The sequence below is a fragment of the Ictidomys tridecemlineatus genome, chromosome 15 (genome assembly GCF_052094955.1).
Source record: "Ictidomys tridecemlineatus isolate mIctTri1 chromosome 15, mIctTri1.hap1, whole genome shotgun sequence".
Classification (NCBI taxonomy): Eukaryota; Metazoa; Chordata; class Mammalia; order Rodentia; family Sciuridae; genus Ictidomys; species Ictidomys tridecemlineatus.
In genome coordinates, this window is record NC_135491.1 from 59,950,616 (window position 1) to 59,967,023 (window position 16,408).

The 16,408-nt window shown below is 59.0% G+C and overlaps 2 protein-coding genes across 3 annotated transcripts; one reads left to right on the forward strand and one right to left on the reverse strand.

Moving 5' to 3' along the window:
• The first annotated feature begins 7,361 nt into the window (after positions 1-7,361).
• Cdt1 (chromatin licensing and DNA replication factor 1) lies at positions 7,362-12,880 on the forward strand. 2 transcript variants are annotated; one of them, XM_078032830.1, is made up of 10 exons: positions 7,362-8,187; positions 8,614-8,724; positions 8,805-8,956; positions 9,387-9,584; positions 9,664-9,809; positions 9,943-10,040; positions 10,421-10,609; positions 10,889-11,029; positions 11,109-11,310; positions 11,989-12,880. In XM_078032830.1, exons 1-10 carry the CDS (start codon positions 7,978-7,980, stop codon positions 12,147-12,149), a joined length of 1,608 nt encoding a protein of 535 aa, XP_077888956.1. In that variant the 5' UTR covers positions 7,362-7,977; the 3' UTR covers positions 12,150-12,880. The 2 variants fall into 2 exon arrangements, with proteins under 2 accessions (XP_077888956.1, XP_077888957.1); XM_078032831.1 differs by having other exon boundaries at positions 7,363-8,187; positions 8,617-8,724.
• A 395-nt stretch (positions 12,881-13,275) lies between these two features.
• On the reverse strand, positions 13,276-15,925 carry Aprt (adenine phosphoribosyltransferase). Its single transcript, XM_005335422.5, has 5 exons — positions 15,766-15,925; positions 15,517-15,623; positions 14,079-14,212; positions 13,909-13,987; positions 13,276-13,710 (listed from the first exon to the last, which is right to left on the reverse strand). Exons 1-5 carry the CDS (start codon positions 15,843-15,845, stop codon positions 13,568-13,570), a joined length of 543 nt encoding a protein of 180 aa, XP_005335479.1. The 5' UTR covers positions 15,846-15,925; the 3' UTR covers positions 13,276-13,567.
• Positions 15,926-16,408: the final 483 nt, after the last annotated feature.

Consider the following 16,408-nt stretch of genomic DNA (forward strand, 5'->3'; position numbering starts at 1 on the left):
AGGTCACCCTCACACTCACTAGGAACCTCCCTTCCCTTCCTTTGACCTCCTGTCATGCAGCTGGACTTTAGTGGAAGACAGAGTCATGGGGAGGCACCAGGCTGCAGTTCCCACCAGCACCCCTGAGCCCCACGGTCCACCCCGCTCAGAGACTCACCTGGGGGCTCCATCCTGCTGACAAAGGAAGGCTGCCCAGCCCTGCGCAAGGGCCTGCTGCCCTACCAGCTGACCTTCAGGAGAGGCAGGGCCGCACTTGAGTCCTGTCACCCCAGAGCTGAGGCCCCACAGGCCTTCTCCCTCCTCCCTTCCTGGGTGCAGGGCACACTTGAGGACTCAGCCCTCTCTCCAGCTGTGCAGGATGCAAAGAGTCTCCGTGGATTCCAGGTTGGGGCTGGGCAGGGCAGGGGGTGTGACCCAGGACCAGACCCAGAAGGCTTTGCATGTGGGCTGCCACCCCCTGTAGCAGCACCTCTTGTGGGCCAGGAGGGACCTGGCTCTCTCCTATGCTAGGTCCCCACCCTGCAGCACTCGCTGGTGTCCCTGCTGGCTGGTCCACGGCCTGCCCCAGGCCTCCCTTAGCTCCTGCCCATCCTTGCACAACAAGGGGTTGCAGTCACTGTGGATCTGGCAGCCACTTCCTCCCGACCAGCCACTGGAGGAAGTTCAAACTCCTCAGTGGTACTCAGAGGCCTCCGTGGTCCGATGCTGTGGCCACTGTGGCCTCACAGTGATGAGGTATGTGGGGCCGTGTCATGATCCTGCCTCTACAAACACCCCTTTCCAAGATAGAGATCCAGCCACGCCTGGCTTCTGGATTCAAGTGCCCTGGCCTGCCTCTTTTCTGGGCCACAAACCCTGTGTCTGGACCATCCTCACCGGGCACTGAGGCTCGTGGGACCTGCCACCATTCCCACCATTGGTTAGCTTCTGCTCCTCCAGCTGCCCACCGTGCAGACAAGCCCCATCACCCTCAATGCCTTGGAGACCCGTGCTGGGTCTCCCCACCCATGTACGAGGCCCTGAACCCAGGGGCACTGGACGACTGAGCTCTATCCCCAGCCCTTTCTATTTAATTTTATTTTTTATTCTTTTATTTAAAATTGTGTTGGTACTGGGGATAGAACCAAAGGGCACTTTACCACTGAGACATATCCCCAGCCTTTTTCTTATTATCCTGGAGGGGGCCATCCCCACTGGGAGGCTCTTGCTAAGTTGCTGAGTCTAGCCTCAAATTTGTGATCCTCCTGCTCCAGACTCTGAAGTCATTGGGATTACAGGTATGTGCCACCTTGCCTGGCTCCATTTTATTTTATTCATTTATACTAGAGATTTACCTCTGAGCTATATCCCCAGCTTTACCACTGAGCTATATCCCTTTTAAAAAATTATTAGATTCTTATTTTGAGGCAGGGACTCACCAAGTTGATGAGGGTCTTGCTAAGCTGCTCATGCTATCCTGGAACTTGCAATCCTCCTGCCTCAGTCTCCCCAGTCGCAGGGATGACAGGGTGGCCACCGTGCAGGCTCTGTGTCGGGTCTGTGCGTGTGGCCCAGCACCTGAGCAGCTGGCATCTGACCTAGTCTTGAGCATCCTCCACTTAATGCCAATGCTGTGGGCTTGGGGCAGGCGCCTGCATCAGCTGCCCTGGGCCCTCCCACCCCCTCAGGCTCTTCCCAGACTCAGCGAGGCCTCAGAGCCCTTGGGAAACCACACTGTGTGGGGAGGCCAAAGAGACCTGCAACCCCACCCTCGCTGCGAGCCCTGACACCCTAATGCTCTGTCGGCTGCTCCCTCCCAGGCCTTGACGGACAAGTCCTGAGCACGCTCGTCCAGGGCCATTTGTCTCACAACTGCTCTCCAGAGGCAGGTCCTGGCCCATTTCAGGAGTCTCCATCCAGGAGTCTCCCCTTCCCCCTGGGCTCCCAGAATGATGCTAGGTGAGTGATCGGCACAGTCTGAGCTCCAAGGCACAAAGCCAACCTGTGTGCCGAGCTCTGAGCTTCTGCCCCTGCAGGGTGGTCACCTCACCAGGCACTTGGATCAGGGCCTTTAGGTCATTCCAGAGGGAGCCTGGAGGTAGTCTAGGGCCCCCTGCAGTCGCCTGGTGTGAGGGCAGGGCTCCTGATTCAGGTTGCTCCAGCCTGGCCTTCCGACCGGGATGGGTGCCTGGTTTCGGAGTGCACTCAGAGGCACCCCGAGCTGCTTCTTACGTTATTCCTGCCTCCAGGCATTCTCCCCTGAGGCCTTGTGAATCATTCAGTGACCTCCTGCATCTGGGGGCCGAGGGTGGGCGTCAGGTCTGCAGGAGCCAGACAAGGGTCTGCGGGTGCCTAGAGGAGCCAGATGGTAGTCCCAAAGCTAAGGACCCCTCTGTCACAAGAGTCCTGTGACCGACTGCTGCACCCAGAAAGCCCACAGCTGCCTGACCCTCTGGGAAGGCGACGCTGAGGGAGCATGGGGGACACCAGTGCTGGGGCTGAGCCTAGTTTCTCCCTGTGTGGGCGAGGGGGGCTCTGCTGCCCAAGGAACCTTCCGGACTTCCTGTGTGGCCCTAGGGAGCTGCTGTCCTACCTCTCCAGGAGACAGCCTGGTGGGGGCTGACACCCCTAGCCCTGGGGGTGGACCACAGAGCGGAAGACATCACCTGTACACCCCCTTCTGCTGCACAGCCTGGCCTACCACCTGCCCCACCACACGCGCACGCGCGCACACACACACACACACACACACACACACACACACACTCTCCCTGCCTCTGCTCCTGGCTCTGTGGCTCCGCGGTGTAGAACCATCACACAATGGTGGTGCGTTTAAAGCTGTCCCTGTGGATATCAAGCAGCCCAGTGGAGCAGCACAATGGGGAATTGGACTTTAAGTCTAGTTTATCTTTAATTAATTTTTAACACTCTATTCAGATATTGGAAACATTTTGGTGTGCTGAGAACAAATTGGTTACTTGGATCTACTTTTTCAAATGTAAATTTTATGAAATCTAAGATAGGGATGAAGTTTTTCATGCAATTATAGTACACTTTGAATTCACTTGTGTTTTAAGTATAGAATACTCATCAGAGTTTGAAAACTGTATGTTTAGTGTTTGTGATGGTAGTGATGGGGATGGTGTAGATGGCGGTGTTGATGGTGGTGATGATGGTAGTGATGGTGGTGAAGGTGGTGGTAATAGTGGTGGCAATGATGGCAGTGATGGTGTAGATGGGGGTGGGTGGTGCTGATGGTGTTGATGATGGTGATGATGGTGGTGGTGATGGTGTTGATGGTGGTGGTGATGGTGTTGATGGTGGTGTTGATGGTGGTGGTGCTAGTAGTGTTGATGGTGGTGATGGTGGTAATGATGGTGATAATGTGGAGGTGATGCACTGACTTTGTTTTGAAAGACAACATTTTGGACATAATGAGTAAAATTTTAGATGTTACTAAATAACATCTTTGCTTTTTAAGATAACTGCTAGAAAACTTAACCCCAGGGGCTCACACTACCTACTACTGAATATTGCAGGGCAAGGTACCCACACAGGGATCGAGGCAATATTCCCTTTAATGCTCTCCAGGAGACGCTCGGTTCTGTTTTCCAGGACTCTTGTGGCTGCCCTGCTCTGAGCAAGTTCTAGGTATAGACGGGGAGCTCAGGCTTGGGAGGAGAAGAGCCTTCTCTGGTCCCCGACCTGTGGGCAGCAGCAGCTTCTCCATCTTCCTGCTTGTCCCACCAGTGATGGATTCCAAGGTCGTCTGGCAGACAGGGAGCCAAGGGCAGATTGATTCTGGCTAAGACGCAAATGCCTTCATTGAAGGTAAAAGCTGCGTCCAGACTTGGCCACGGAGCTTGAGTTGTAAGCCAAGACCATCAAGAGCTCCCTGGTGGCTGCGGGTGACTGACAGCTCTCTGAGGGTCAGAGGGGGTGCCATGAGCCTGCACCCACCGTTAGTCATTGTGTCCTGCCTGGCCGTGCGTGACACAGCTGATGCAAGTCAAAGTGGGATGCAGGCCTTGCTCCCCAGCTTTGCCCCCTTGAGTCTTGGCTGCTTTGCCCACCACGGGTGTCTCTCAGAGGCCCATTCTGAGGGTAAGATGGTAAGGTCTTTTGATCACAGATAACAGGGCTGCATGTAGCAGAATGTGACAGAGTCCACTGTGACTATTTCACAAAATGGCTTTGGAACCTGGGAGGCGTCCTGAACTCTGGGAGGTTGTCATTGTAGCGGGCATGATGCCGGCAAGGCAGGGGAACACCTATTGCGAGCGCTCATTCCATGGACGTATTGAGGGAGTCAGCTGCAAGGAGCAGGGCTCAGGGGCCTGGGGTGAGTTCTAGGGAAGACAGGCAAGGTCAGTGCGTTGGTCTGGTCCACCTCAGGACATCGCAACCCTCACCACCTATTTAAAAAGTGGTTACAATAACGATAGGGGTGATGACGATGATGGGGTTTGGGGATGTGATGGCAGCAGTATGATAGTGGTGATAAGGGTGATGGTGACAGTGGTGGCAATGGTGATGATGTTGGTTTTCTCATTCTTTTTTTACCTGGTACACAGGTGGCCCTCAGTGGCCTGGCCTGTAATGGGCTCCCAGAAGCCAGTCTCCTGGTGGGCACCTGTAAACACTGACTGACCTGATCTCTAGGTTTTTGCAGACAAGGGTTCTACCTGCTTTGCCATCTGGTTTCTTTCCCCTGGGAGCTCAGGAGCCAGGCTGTGTCCTCCTAGCATCTCAGACCCACAAGCCAACACGATCTTTTGGGTGGAACCTGGATACCACTAATCCAAAAAGGACTTTCACGTCTCCTCTAGTTCTAGACTGTGCTTCTATTAATGCTGCTTCACATTAAATCGAGACTCCAGGGGTTGGAGAAAAGAGAGACCCTGTCAGATACACTGAGGGGCAAAGGGGAAGGAGTCAGCTTCTTAATAAAAACCGGGCATCATGAAGGACGGTGGGGCCTGGCCAGAGACCCAGTGGAACCGGCTTAAAGCCATCTAAGCTGGCTGTGTGTGTCGGGTCACCTGCCCTGGGCCATGCTCACTGGCTTGCTCTTGCACTCAGGAGGGGTGGTTCTGACTCTAGTGCCCCTCATCCCAGGAGGTCATGGGACTGGCTCAGCAGTACGCATGAGAATGGCTCCTGAACTCCATCACTGTTGCAGAAGGAGGCAATTTTCTGAGGAGACTCCAAGGCTGAGCGAGGTCACCCCCAAAGGCCTACTTTCTAGGGGTGACATCACATGTCTCACAGCTGCAGGGCTGTTCCTGGAGACACCAGAGCGGACCCTGGCCTCAGCACGGAGGCAGGGTCCTGAGGTCCTTGGTGCACAGGCCTCCTCCTCCCACCTGCTGCGAGTCTCCAGTCACAGCACTTCATCCCACACGGGCCAGGCTGCCCTAGAGTCACAGGCACATTCTGGATCCTCAAGCCCCATGTGAGCTTCCCGGAGGCAGCTCAGCCTCAGAGCCTCAGCACCCTGGGCCCTGTTCCAGGCTTGTGCCCAGGGTCCTGGGAGCAGGGGTAGGCAGTGACTGGCCTGCTGTGTAGTTCCATGCCAGGTGGTAGAGGGGCAGGGAGGCCCCTCCTGGTCCTGGTCTCCCGGGTTCCCTTCTACCTTGGGCTTGCCTCTGACTCCCCAACACAACCACGGGTGCCCAGCATAGCCTGTGCTGGTGGCAAAAGAAATGGAAAGTTGGTGGAGCCTGCTGAGTTCTGGAGGCAGCCCCCCCAACCCACACACAGGCTCATCTCTGCAGGGCAGGGACCGGGCCAACTATCATGTCCCAGACCCAGGTACTGGACAGTTGCTGTGGCTAGGTCCCACTACCTCTACCTCCCTGAGACCAGGCGTTTCTTTTTCTTTGAGGTACTGGGGATTGAACCCAGGGATGCTCTACCACTAAGTTACATCCCCAGCCCATTTTTAAGTTTTTTATTTTGAGACAGGGTCTTGCTAAGTTGTCTAGGCTGTCTTCAAACTTGTCATCTTCCAGCTTCAGCCTCCAGAGTAGCTGGGGTTATAAGCATAGCCACTGTGCCCAGCTTGGAGTTTCAGAGAGTAAGGAACCACTAAGCTATTTGGAAAAAAGTTAGCTCCCTCCCTCAGATGACAGCTATGAGCCAAAAGGTTTACAACATTCCCTATGAAGAGGCTGAGCCTGTTATTTATGCTCCCATTACAGTTCTAGAACCCTACAAGATTCCGGCTTTGGACTGCATTCTACTTTGATCCCCAGGTCATTTTCTACCACCTTTGAGAAAAGCTGGATTTCCAATCTGAACTGGAATACAGCAGAATACTCATATTACAGCTGAGAAGACCCAAAACTAAGTGTTGCCCTGCAGAGTTGTGCAAGCTAAGGCCTGCATTTGGGAGCCCAGCCAGGGGGCAGCAAGGCTCAGCTCCATTTGGCTCTGCTTGTGTACTGGTAATGGGCTGTGACCCTTTCCTTTTTTTTTGATATCAAGGATTGAACACAGGCATGCTTAACCACTGAACCACGTCTCCAGCCCTTTTTTTTACACTTTATTTTTTTGAGACAGGGTTTCACTAAGTTGCTGAGGCTAGTGTTAAACTTGCAATCCTCCTAGTTTCCTAAGCCACTGGGATCATTGGCATGTGCCACCACACTCAGCCCCTTTCCTATTTTCTACAAAGGTGCTTTCCGAGCCTACTGGGCCCTGCTGGAGGATGTCTGGCCACAGGGACTTTCACATTTTCTTGTCTACAACCCACAATAAAAAAAATAAAACACACTGAAAAGATTAAAAAAAGTCACATTAAACACTCATGTACCTATTTGGACACCAATATTAATGTTTTATAATTGTTTAAGTCAGACAGATGTCACTTCTAAACACGTTGACTCATGCTCTTTATAGTAGCTTTTTTTTTTTAATAGTAGCTTGATATTTGTTTGTAATTTGATTTTTGTACAAATTTTTGTACCTTGAAGTGCATATCTTGATGTACCCTCCAGTCTCCGTGCATTCATACATCTGGGTAACCCACAACTGCCATGATACCGACCACTTCCACCAGTTGTGAGTTGCTTCTGGCCCTTCTGGTTTTAAGAAATAAATTTTCGGGGCTGGGGTTGTGGCTCAGTGGTAGAGTGCGTGCTTGGCAGGTGCGAGGCCCCGGGTTCCATCCTCAGCACCACATAAATAAATAAATAAACAAAGCAGCTTTACCGGGTGGCACAGAGCACACGTACCGAAACAAGGCCATTAACAAAGTGCCGGCCTCAGCCTGCCCTGGGCTCTCGTTTGTGGCTTTCCGTGTCGGGCGGAAAGAGCGCCCCGGCCCCGGGCCACCCCCGGGCCACGCCCAGGCCCCGCGCGACTTCGCGGCCGCTGGGGGCCGGCGGCGGCCGTCCGCCCCACGGGGCGAGCCGAGCCCTGCGCCGTGCCGCCCGGCCTCGGCCCGTCCCCGACTCCCGAGCTCCTCTCGGAGCCCTGGCCGCGGCGCCCGACGGCGCTCCCCGAGGGCACGACTCGCGCCTGCGGAAGCGGGAGGGCAGAAGGCCCCGTCGGCCCTCAGCTCCCCAGCGGGCGAGCCTGTCCCCAGGGCTGGGCTCTCCGGGCGCCCCAAGCCTTCTCAACGAGAGTCTTGCCGCCGGCTTCCCGGATCAGGGAAGCACGTGGCCCCTCCTTCCCGCACACGGGCTCTGGGCCGGTGCACCGCGCTGGTCCCGCGTTGCCCGGGGCGGCACAGCTCCGGCGAGACGCTGCCAGCACGGCCGCGTCGCAGTGCGCACGCGCCGGCCGCGTTCCTTTGCCCCCTCGCGCTCGGACCGATGGTACGATCTGGGCGGGGCTATAGCGGCGCCTGCGCAGGTGACTCCAAGGCAGCCGTGCGCGTACTGGCCGCGTCCGTTTCCCCCGCGTGCTCCGCAGGATGGAACGGCCCGGGCGGGGCCTTGCGAAAACCGCGCGAAAACCGCGCGGAGACAGTCCGGACGCCGCTTCCCCACCATGGCGCAGCGCCGTGTTACCGAATTCTTCGCGCGCCGCCGCCCGGGTTCCGCCGCGCGGCGGGCCAAGTCGGCCTGCCGCACCCCGAGCTCCGCCGTGGGCCCCGCGCTCACCCCGGGCAGCAGCCGCAAGCGCGCCCGCCCTCCCGCCGCGCCCGGGAGCAGCCGGCCCGGGCCGCCCGCGCGCAGGAGGCTGCGGCTGCAGGACGCGGTGAGGGGACGGGGACCGGGCAGAGGTCAGAGGAGATGGGGACGGAACGGCGGGCTGGAACTGGAGCGCGGACTGATCAGACGGGGGGGGGGATGGGGACGGGGAGAAGGGCGGGGACCGCGGAGCCGGAGGGGAGCCCACCCGCAGGGGCGTCGCGAGGGCCTGAGCACCGGCCTGCAAGGACCGTGGCCCTGGAGTGTCGGGGCCACGTGAAGCTCCCTCACCTGCAGTGGTGGGTGAGGGGTCGGCCTCGAAGCTGCCCCAAGAATGGACGGGCCGGATGACTATCCCGCCGGTGGCCCAGCACAGATTAGCAGGGATGCCCAGGACCTCTGCTCGGTCCTTGCAGGGTCCATTTAGTTGGCAGTCCGTTCTCTTGGTGTTCCCCAAGGCCTGTCATGTGCTCACCTGTGGCTTCCTTCCCAGCAGGACTCCTGTCCCACTTCCCCACCTGCCCCTATCTCCCCGGGCAAGAAGGTTAAGAGAACTGCTCCCTCCGAAGGTCAGCTGCCCTGCCTGGCAGCCCCCAAGGACAAGGTGAGGAGGCTGTGAGGCTGGACCAGGCAGTGTGTGAGGGGCTGGGGTGACTGGATGGCTCACCCACCCTGTGTCCACAGGCCCTCTCCAAGGACACCATCTCTGAGCTCCAGTCACGTCTGCAGCGGGCACGGGTGCTGGGGGCACAGGCCCAGGCACTGAGGGCCAGTGCTCAGAAGGACGCTAAGGAAACTAGCACATCGGAGGCTGAGGGCTCTGCAGAGCAGCCATGGTGAGTGTGCTCAGGCACCCTGGAGAAGACAGGGAGCAGCAGGCACAGCAGGGGCCCGAGCAGGTGGAGGGCCAGGGCTGCGCCTCCTAGAGGGTTTGTTATGTGGAGAGGGCATGGAGTAGACGGCACAGACCATGCTGCTCACCAGCTGCATGCTGCAGCTCTGGGTGCTGGTCATTCCTGCCTGGCTGGGCTCAACACTGACAGTTCACCCACAGTGACATCCCAGTGTCACTGTCTTCCCCAAGCCCTATGTCTTTTGGAGCTGAGGAAGCTGGGCTGGGGCCCGAGGGAGAGTGGCAGAGTTGGCTGTGGAGCAGGTTTTAAGTGTGCTTCCTTGAGGCTGCTCCTTAGGCAGGCAGCAGGCTGGCAAGGGCTCTCTGAAGGGATGTGATCTGGGCCTTCCTCTGACCCCGGCTCTCCTTGACAGTGGCGAGAAGGCACCTGCCTACCAGCGCTTCCATGCCCTGGCCCAGCCTGGGCCCCCAGGCCTTGTGCTGCCCTACAAGTACCAGGTGCTGGCTGAGATGTTCCGCAGCATGGACACCATCGTGGGCATGCTCCACAACCGCTCTGAGACTGTGACTTTTGCCAAGGTCAAGCAGGCTGTCCAGGACATGATGCGCAGGTGAGCAGGCTGAGGGTCAGGCCTGGCCCACCCTAAGCCGGAAGCCTGGTTCCTTCTGACCCAGCCCCTTCTGCTGTAGGCGCTTTGAGGAGCGCAACGTGGGCCAGATCAAAACTGTGTACCCTGAGTCCTACCGCTTTCGCCAGGAGCGCAACATCCCCACCTTCAAGGATGGCGTGAAAAGATCCGATTACCAGCTCACCATCGAGCCCGTGCTGGAGTCAGGTGAGTGCCGGTGGCTGGGTCTGCTCACCTGGCTTTGGGCCCCCCTTGCAGCTCTGCATGCTCTGAGGGAGGGCATGAGGCATCCCCGTGGGGCTGGGCTGGCCTGGGGCTCAGGCCTGGACTGTCCCCGCAGAGGCTGGCAGTGCCCCCCAGCTCACGGCCTCGCGCCTTCTGCAGCGCCGGCAGCTCTTCAGCAGGAATCTGGTGGAGCGAGTCAAGGAGCACCACAGGGTGAGCAGCAGTGCCCTCAACTTGGGGCCTCCTTGGGAGCCATCAGCCCCTCTGTTAGGCTCTGTGATTGCCTCACAGGAGTGTGCACTTCTGAAGTTCCCTCTAACCCTCGCCATGGCTGTCCCAGGTGGGGACTCTAAGATGTCCTGTTACACAGTCAGCCATAGCTGCTCAGGGCTGACCAGAGGCCCCAGAAGTCTCTCAGTGGGTCAGTGAGTCCTTGTTGTGCAAGACTGCACGTGTTCTCTTGCCCAGCTCTCTCCAGGTGGCCTGTGTGTGTGCGTGGAGTTAGGCCCAGAGCAACACTATCTGGGCACAGAGAGGTTAGGTGAAGCCCTGCTGGGAGTCAGGCCGCCCAACACCCAGCCTTTCTCCCACAGGCTTTCCTGGCCTCCTTGAGCCCCCCAATGGCTGTGCCTGAGGACCAACTGACTCGCTGGCACCCACGCTTCAATGTGGATGGTGTGCCTGACATTGAGCCGGCCGAGCTGCCCCAGCCACCCAGCACAGAGAGACTCACCACTGCCCAGGAGGTGCTGGCCCGGGCCCGAAGCCTGATGTCACCCAGGGTGAGGCTGCTGACTTCTGACCTGGCCCCTGTCTCGGGGGGCAGTGAGGCCTAGCTGGGTGTCTGTCTGGTTCCTGAGGCTTCACCGGGCTCATCCTTGCTGAGGGGCAGAGAAATGGCAGGATGTGCCCTTGTTCACCAGCTGCAGCCCTATGCCTGCACCCCTGGGACTGCTGCTGGTGGGCTATGCGTGGGCATGGAGTTGGGCCTAGAGCAACACGGGGGTCTTGAGTTGGGGCTTCCTTGCTTCCTGTGACCTCTGACTCCACCCACCCCGCAGATGGAGAAGGCCTTGAGTGACATGGCCCTGCGCTCAGCTGAGCCCAGTAGCCCAGGGCCCCCCAGCCCTGTACTGCCGGCCACCCCACCAGCCACCCCTCCAAGTGCCCTGAAGGGTGTGTCCCAGGCCCTCTTGGAGCGGGTGAGTTCTTACAGATGGGCAGGGGGTGGGGGGCGTATGGTGACCTGCTTTACTGACCTGCTTCCCTCCCTGGCCACAGATCCGGGCCAAAGAGGCCCAGAAGCAATTGGCACAGATGACACGGCGCCCGGAGCAGGAACTGCGCCTGCAGCGGCTGGAGCGGCTACCTGAGCTGGCCCGAGTGTTGCGTGGTGTTTTTGTGTCTGAGCGCAAGCCAGCACTCACCATGGACGTGGCCTGCGCCAGGATGGTTGGCAGCTGCCGAGCTGCCCTGAGCCCAGGTACGCGCAGGCCGGGGTGGGTGTGGGCTGCTGTCTGTGGCGCACTCGCTCCACTGGCCCAATGTGCACTGGGCACCTGTGGTGTGCCCTGCTGGGTGCTGGGCACTACACTCCTCCAGGAACCCTGAGCCTGCCTGCTTAAAGAGCCTTTGCTTTTTGGGTGCTGGGGACAGCCCAGGGCTTCAGCACGCAGGGCAGGTGCTCCCCACTGTGCTCCACCCGTTCTGTAGCCATGGAGGCGGCTTCTGCTCAGCCTCACCTTCACAAACCCGCCCAGTTACCTGCAGAGCTCAGAATAATCCCGACTTCTTACCCAAAGCCCTGTGTGAGCATCCACTCTCCCAGGCCTCAAGCAGGTGGGTACTGCCTGCCTCAGGGCCTGCACAGTTGGGCAAATTCCCCAGCACGTTTAGTTGTAGTTGGACACAACACCTTTATTTTGCTTATTCATTTTTATGTGGCGCATGAGGATTGAACCCGCTGACCCACAACCAGTCTGTTTTCTCCACTTCTTGGGGCACAGCCCAGGGACCCCCACGTCTGGGCTTCTGCTTGGAACCAGTGCACATAGATATACAGAAGGGCTGTTGGCTCCCTGCTAAAGATCTGCGTACAGTCACGGGGGTGGTGGCGCCAGGGGGAGAAGTCAGGGGTTGGCTCACACACCCATCTCTGCAGGGGAGATGGAGCAGCATGTGCGGCTCCTTGCTGAGTTGCTGCCAGACTGGCTCAGCCTGCACCGCATCCGCACGGACACCTACATCAAGCTGGACAAAGCCACTGACCTGACCAGCATCGCAGCACGGCTGGCCCATCAGGCTCGTGCAGAGGGGCTGTGAGCCATGGACAACCAAGCCTTTTGTTCCACTAATTGGATGGACTTTGGATCTTCCTCCCAGGGTGCCTGCCCCCTGCCCTGCCCATCAAATATTGCACATGGGTTGCAGGCTGTGTGGCCTCTGGCCATGTGGAGAGTGGGTCTGCTCCAGGGATCTCTGAGTGGGCTCTGTCTTGGCTGCTGGGGTGGGGAAGCCACTTCCAGCCCCTGTGGGTGTATCCGGGAAGTGGGCTGGGGCAGTTGGCCTTTGCTGCCACCCAGAGTGTGGCTCTGTGGCTGGGAGGGCAGTGTCCTCCCAGATGTCCATGTCCTAGCCTGCTGAGCTGTGATCTCATACAGCAGAGGGGACACTGACACAAAGGCTTGCTGGGTGTCCCACCATGAGCTGCTGAAGTGTGCTTAGGTCCACATGTTCCATTGGCCAGCTGAGAGCTGTGTCCTCCCAGGGCACTTCCTACCTTGCTTGAAGGAGCCTCTTTACAAAAGAAATCTAATGTACAAAGACGAGGTTCTGAGAACATGAAATCAGACTTCCCTTTGAAGAATGAAGAGAATTTTGATTTTCTAGATTTTGAGCTAAAATACCTTATAAAATTAAGCTTTTTAAAAGTATCTCACCAGGAAGATCTTTTCTGCTTACTTTGAGGTTAACTTCCAAATACCCAAGGCTTTGGAGTTTCCAGTCTTGTTCGCTTTTTGTCATGTAAGATTTGAATAAAAGTTTGCTGCTGAGAGGGCTGCCTTCCTGAGTTGGGTCTCAGTTCCTCAGGACAGTGCCAACAAGGGAGCAAAGGTCCCACCTGAGGGTGGCCCAGGACAGTCTCAGTCCCAGACTGCCACAAAGTATCTGGGGAACTGGAAAACACTGGTGGCCCAGTATCACCACAGGGTTCTAGAAAACCAGATTTGAAGGTGTCTGCAAGGTCGTGGAAATCCCGGGGAAGCTGGCAGGGCCTCCAGACACCTGACTGTGGCACTTTGGACTCCAGAGCAGGCGGCAGCCACCTCTTGGGCTGTGACTTGTGACATATAGCTCTCCCACCTGCCAAGCTTTATCTGAAGTGAGACCTAGAGTGCTGAGCACTGCCCCAGGCTTCCCCCAGCAAGTGATGGACAAGAGACGGTGGTGTAGCAAAGCTGTTTACTGGAGTGATCTTGCTGCATTTTTAACTGGGCTTGGTGGCCTGGTGGTGGCTGTGCTTTAGGTTTGGGCACTTCCAGAACCTGCAGGAAGGGCCCCAGGTGGAGACCTGTGGGTACCAAAGGTCACTCAACCAAGGAACAGGTAAAAAACATTTCCAAGGGCAGCCACTGGCCTCTGGTGGCCATGGAGGTCATTTAAGGCACTTGGGGTAGAATCACAATCTTGTCCAGCTGAAGATGCGAGGCAGGGGGTGGGCAGCCATCCTGGTCACCCAGTCATTCATACTGCAGGAGGGAGAAGAAGGGCACAGCCCCCAGCTTCTCCCTGCCCTTCAGTGAGGTCAGTTCCACCAGGCACACACACTCCAGCACCTCAGCCCGCAGCTGGCCCAGCAGTTCACAGGCTGCACACATGGTTCCTAGGGATGGTGTGGGTGTAGGGTGAGGCCCCCGGCTCTGAGCTGGGCCAGCCCCAGGGGATAGGGAGGGGAGAGGTGGTTGCCACAGCACCAAAGCCCCCCTCTGGCCCCAGTAAGCCAGAAAGGGCTGAGATGCCACCTGTTCCATGCTACTTCAGTGGGTAGGCATTCCCTCCCACCCACACCCAGGCAGCTCACCACCAGTGGCCAGCAGATCGTCCACAACAACCACCTTCTGCCCGGGCTCCAGGGCATCCTTTTGAATTTCCAGCTCAGCCTGTGGACAGGAAGTGGGCAGTGACTGGCTGTGTGAGCCTGGGGAGCTCAGGGACCCGCTCCTGCCCCCCTGGCCACCCCAGCCTGCCCACCTTCCCATATTCCAAAGCGTAGGAGGCAGACACTGTAGGGCCCGGCAGCTTCCCACGCTTTCGGATGAGCACAAAGCCCAGGCCCAGCTCCTGGGCCAGAGAGGGACCAAACAGGAAGCCTCTGGAGTCTAGGCCTGTCAGGGGAAAAGGGTGTCAGGCAGTAGCCCGGAGTACAGCAGCATGGGGACAAGCAGCCAGTGACAAGGGACACCTGGTCTTGTTGGCTCTGCCTAGAAGGTTGATGACACCCATCCCAGGGCCTAGTTGATCCTACAGGCCAAGAACGGTTGCCTGGAGAGGTCACCTGGCCTCAGTTCAGCTCACTCCCCAGGGGCAGTGCCTGCTCTGTAGCTCCTTGTCCACAAGAGCAGGCAGTGATCAGGCTGGCACCTCAAGAGGCGGACTGAGCCGAGGATGATGCTCAGTGTACCCCCATACACTGGCAGGAAGTGAGCTCACCCCTCCCCTGGGGGTATGTCCCTCAGGGCAGTGAGCAGGGTGGGATGTGTACCCCTCGGGTGACAAGAACCACCAGGAGCACCCTGTTTCCCCCCAGCCCCCTCAATAGGGCTCTCCTGATAACCCCTGGTGGGCATTGGGCTATCCAGGGCCACCTCCCAAGCCCCAGGCCGGGTCCTGGGTCTGGAACACAGCAGGCACTCAACACAAAAGCTTTTGCAGAGGCAACAAGGAGGGTGGCTGGGTCGAGGAGGTCAGACGATCCTAGAGACGCCATGGCTGTCCATATAACAAGCTTCTAGGGGAGAAGGTACCCCGCCTGGAACCCAGAGTGGGCACCACCAGAGGGAGGCCTCCAGTTGGTGCTGCCAGGCCCAGGAGCAGCCACCCGAGGGCTGAGGCTGTAGGGGTGGGCAGCCCTTTCTCAGCGCTACCAAGCAGGGCGTCCGGTGGCCCGGAGCAGGCCTGGGCTTACAACCCTTGATGGTGATCCCAAGATGGGTCCTTCCTCCTGGCGGTCTTCTGAAAAACCTCCAAAGCCCTCCCCTAAGCTCATGTGTGGACCCCACACAGCCCTGCCCCCAGGATGCCTGGCCACCCTAAGCAGGCAGAGCCAGTGGGGTCAGGGGGCAAAGGTGCAAGGCTGTGCAGACACTGCAGGCCACAGTAGGAGGAACGGGAAGTCACCCCACCCTGTCCCATTCTCCCATTAAGCGGGGAAGAGAGGGGGCAGAAAGGATAGAAGAATAGGGAAAAGGGGGGACAGAAGGGTCGGGGTAGAGGAATAGGGAGCAGGACCCGAGGGCATGTAGGAACTGGAGGACAGGGTCACGGCGATAAAAGACAGGAGGCTAGGCGACAGAGGGACGGGGAACGGGAACTTGGGCGCGGAACAGTTAGACGAGCCTGGAAGGGGGACCTGAGCAGGAGCACTGGACAGGGACGGGCGGGGCAGAGGAGGCCGCGCCGGGCCACTCGCCTGCGATGTAGTCTATCTTGCCGCCGTGCGTGGTCCTTAGGTGGCTGGCCAGGAGGCGGATGCAGGCGCGGAAGGAGTCAGGGTCCTTCAGCAGCGGCGAGATGTCCCTGCGCACAAGGACGGGGTGGTGACTCGAGCTGGCGGGGCGTGCAGCCTGCGGGACCCCGGAGCAGCCCACGCACTCGCGCCGGGGGCCGAGCGTGGCGCCAACGCTCGGGCTGTGCCGCGCCGCCCGGGCCGCGGCCGCACCTGAACAGCACGCCCGGGATGGGGAAGTCGGGGAAGCTGCGGATGCTCCGCGCCACCAGCTGCAGATCGTGCTCCGCCATGGCCGCGTGTGAGGGCCCGGGGCGAGGGCTAGGCTGCTCCAGCGGGGCCGGGCCGGACGCGGGGCGGGGCCGGGCACCGGGGCGGAGCCGGGCACCGGGGCGGAGCCTGAAGCGAGGGCGGAGCGGGGGAGAGGGGCGGGGCTTGGCGCGGAGACGGAGGGCGCGCGGGGAGAGTGCGTCAAGGGGCGGGGCGGCGCCGGAGGGGCGGGGCCGGGCCGAGGGGCGGGGCTCCTGCGGGAAGTACCGTTTTCTCGAGTCCTTGGTGACCAGTTTCATGACGTGTCCTCATTTCTTGCACCACAGTTGCTTCCCGTCTCAAGCATGTTGGGCGGGACGAAGGTGGCTCTGCTCTGGTCCCCACAGGCCCCCCGTGAAGGGCCAGCCGGGCCCACCTCAGCAGGTCGCGGAGACCGAGTGCAGGGGGCGGGATGCTTGGCCGGCCTCTAGGCCCACGGGGCCTCTGTCCCTGTGCTGGGACCATGGAATCGCCCTAGCCAGGGCCCGAGGTGCCGGTCAGCGCCCGAGGTGCCCGGTCAGCGCCTCGGCACCTTCCTAGGCCAGGT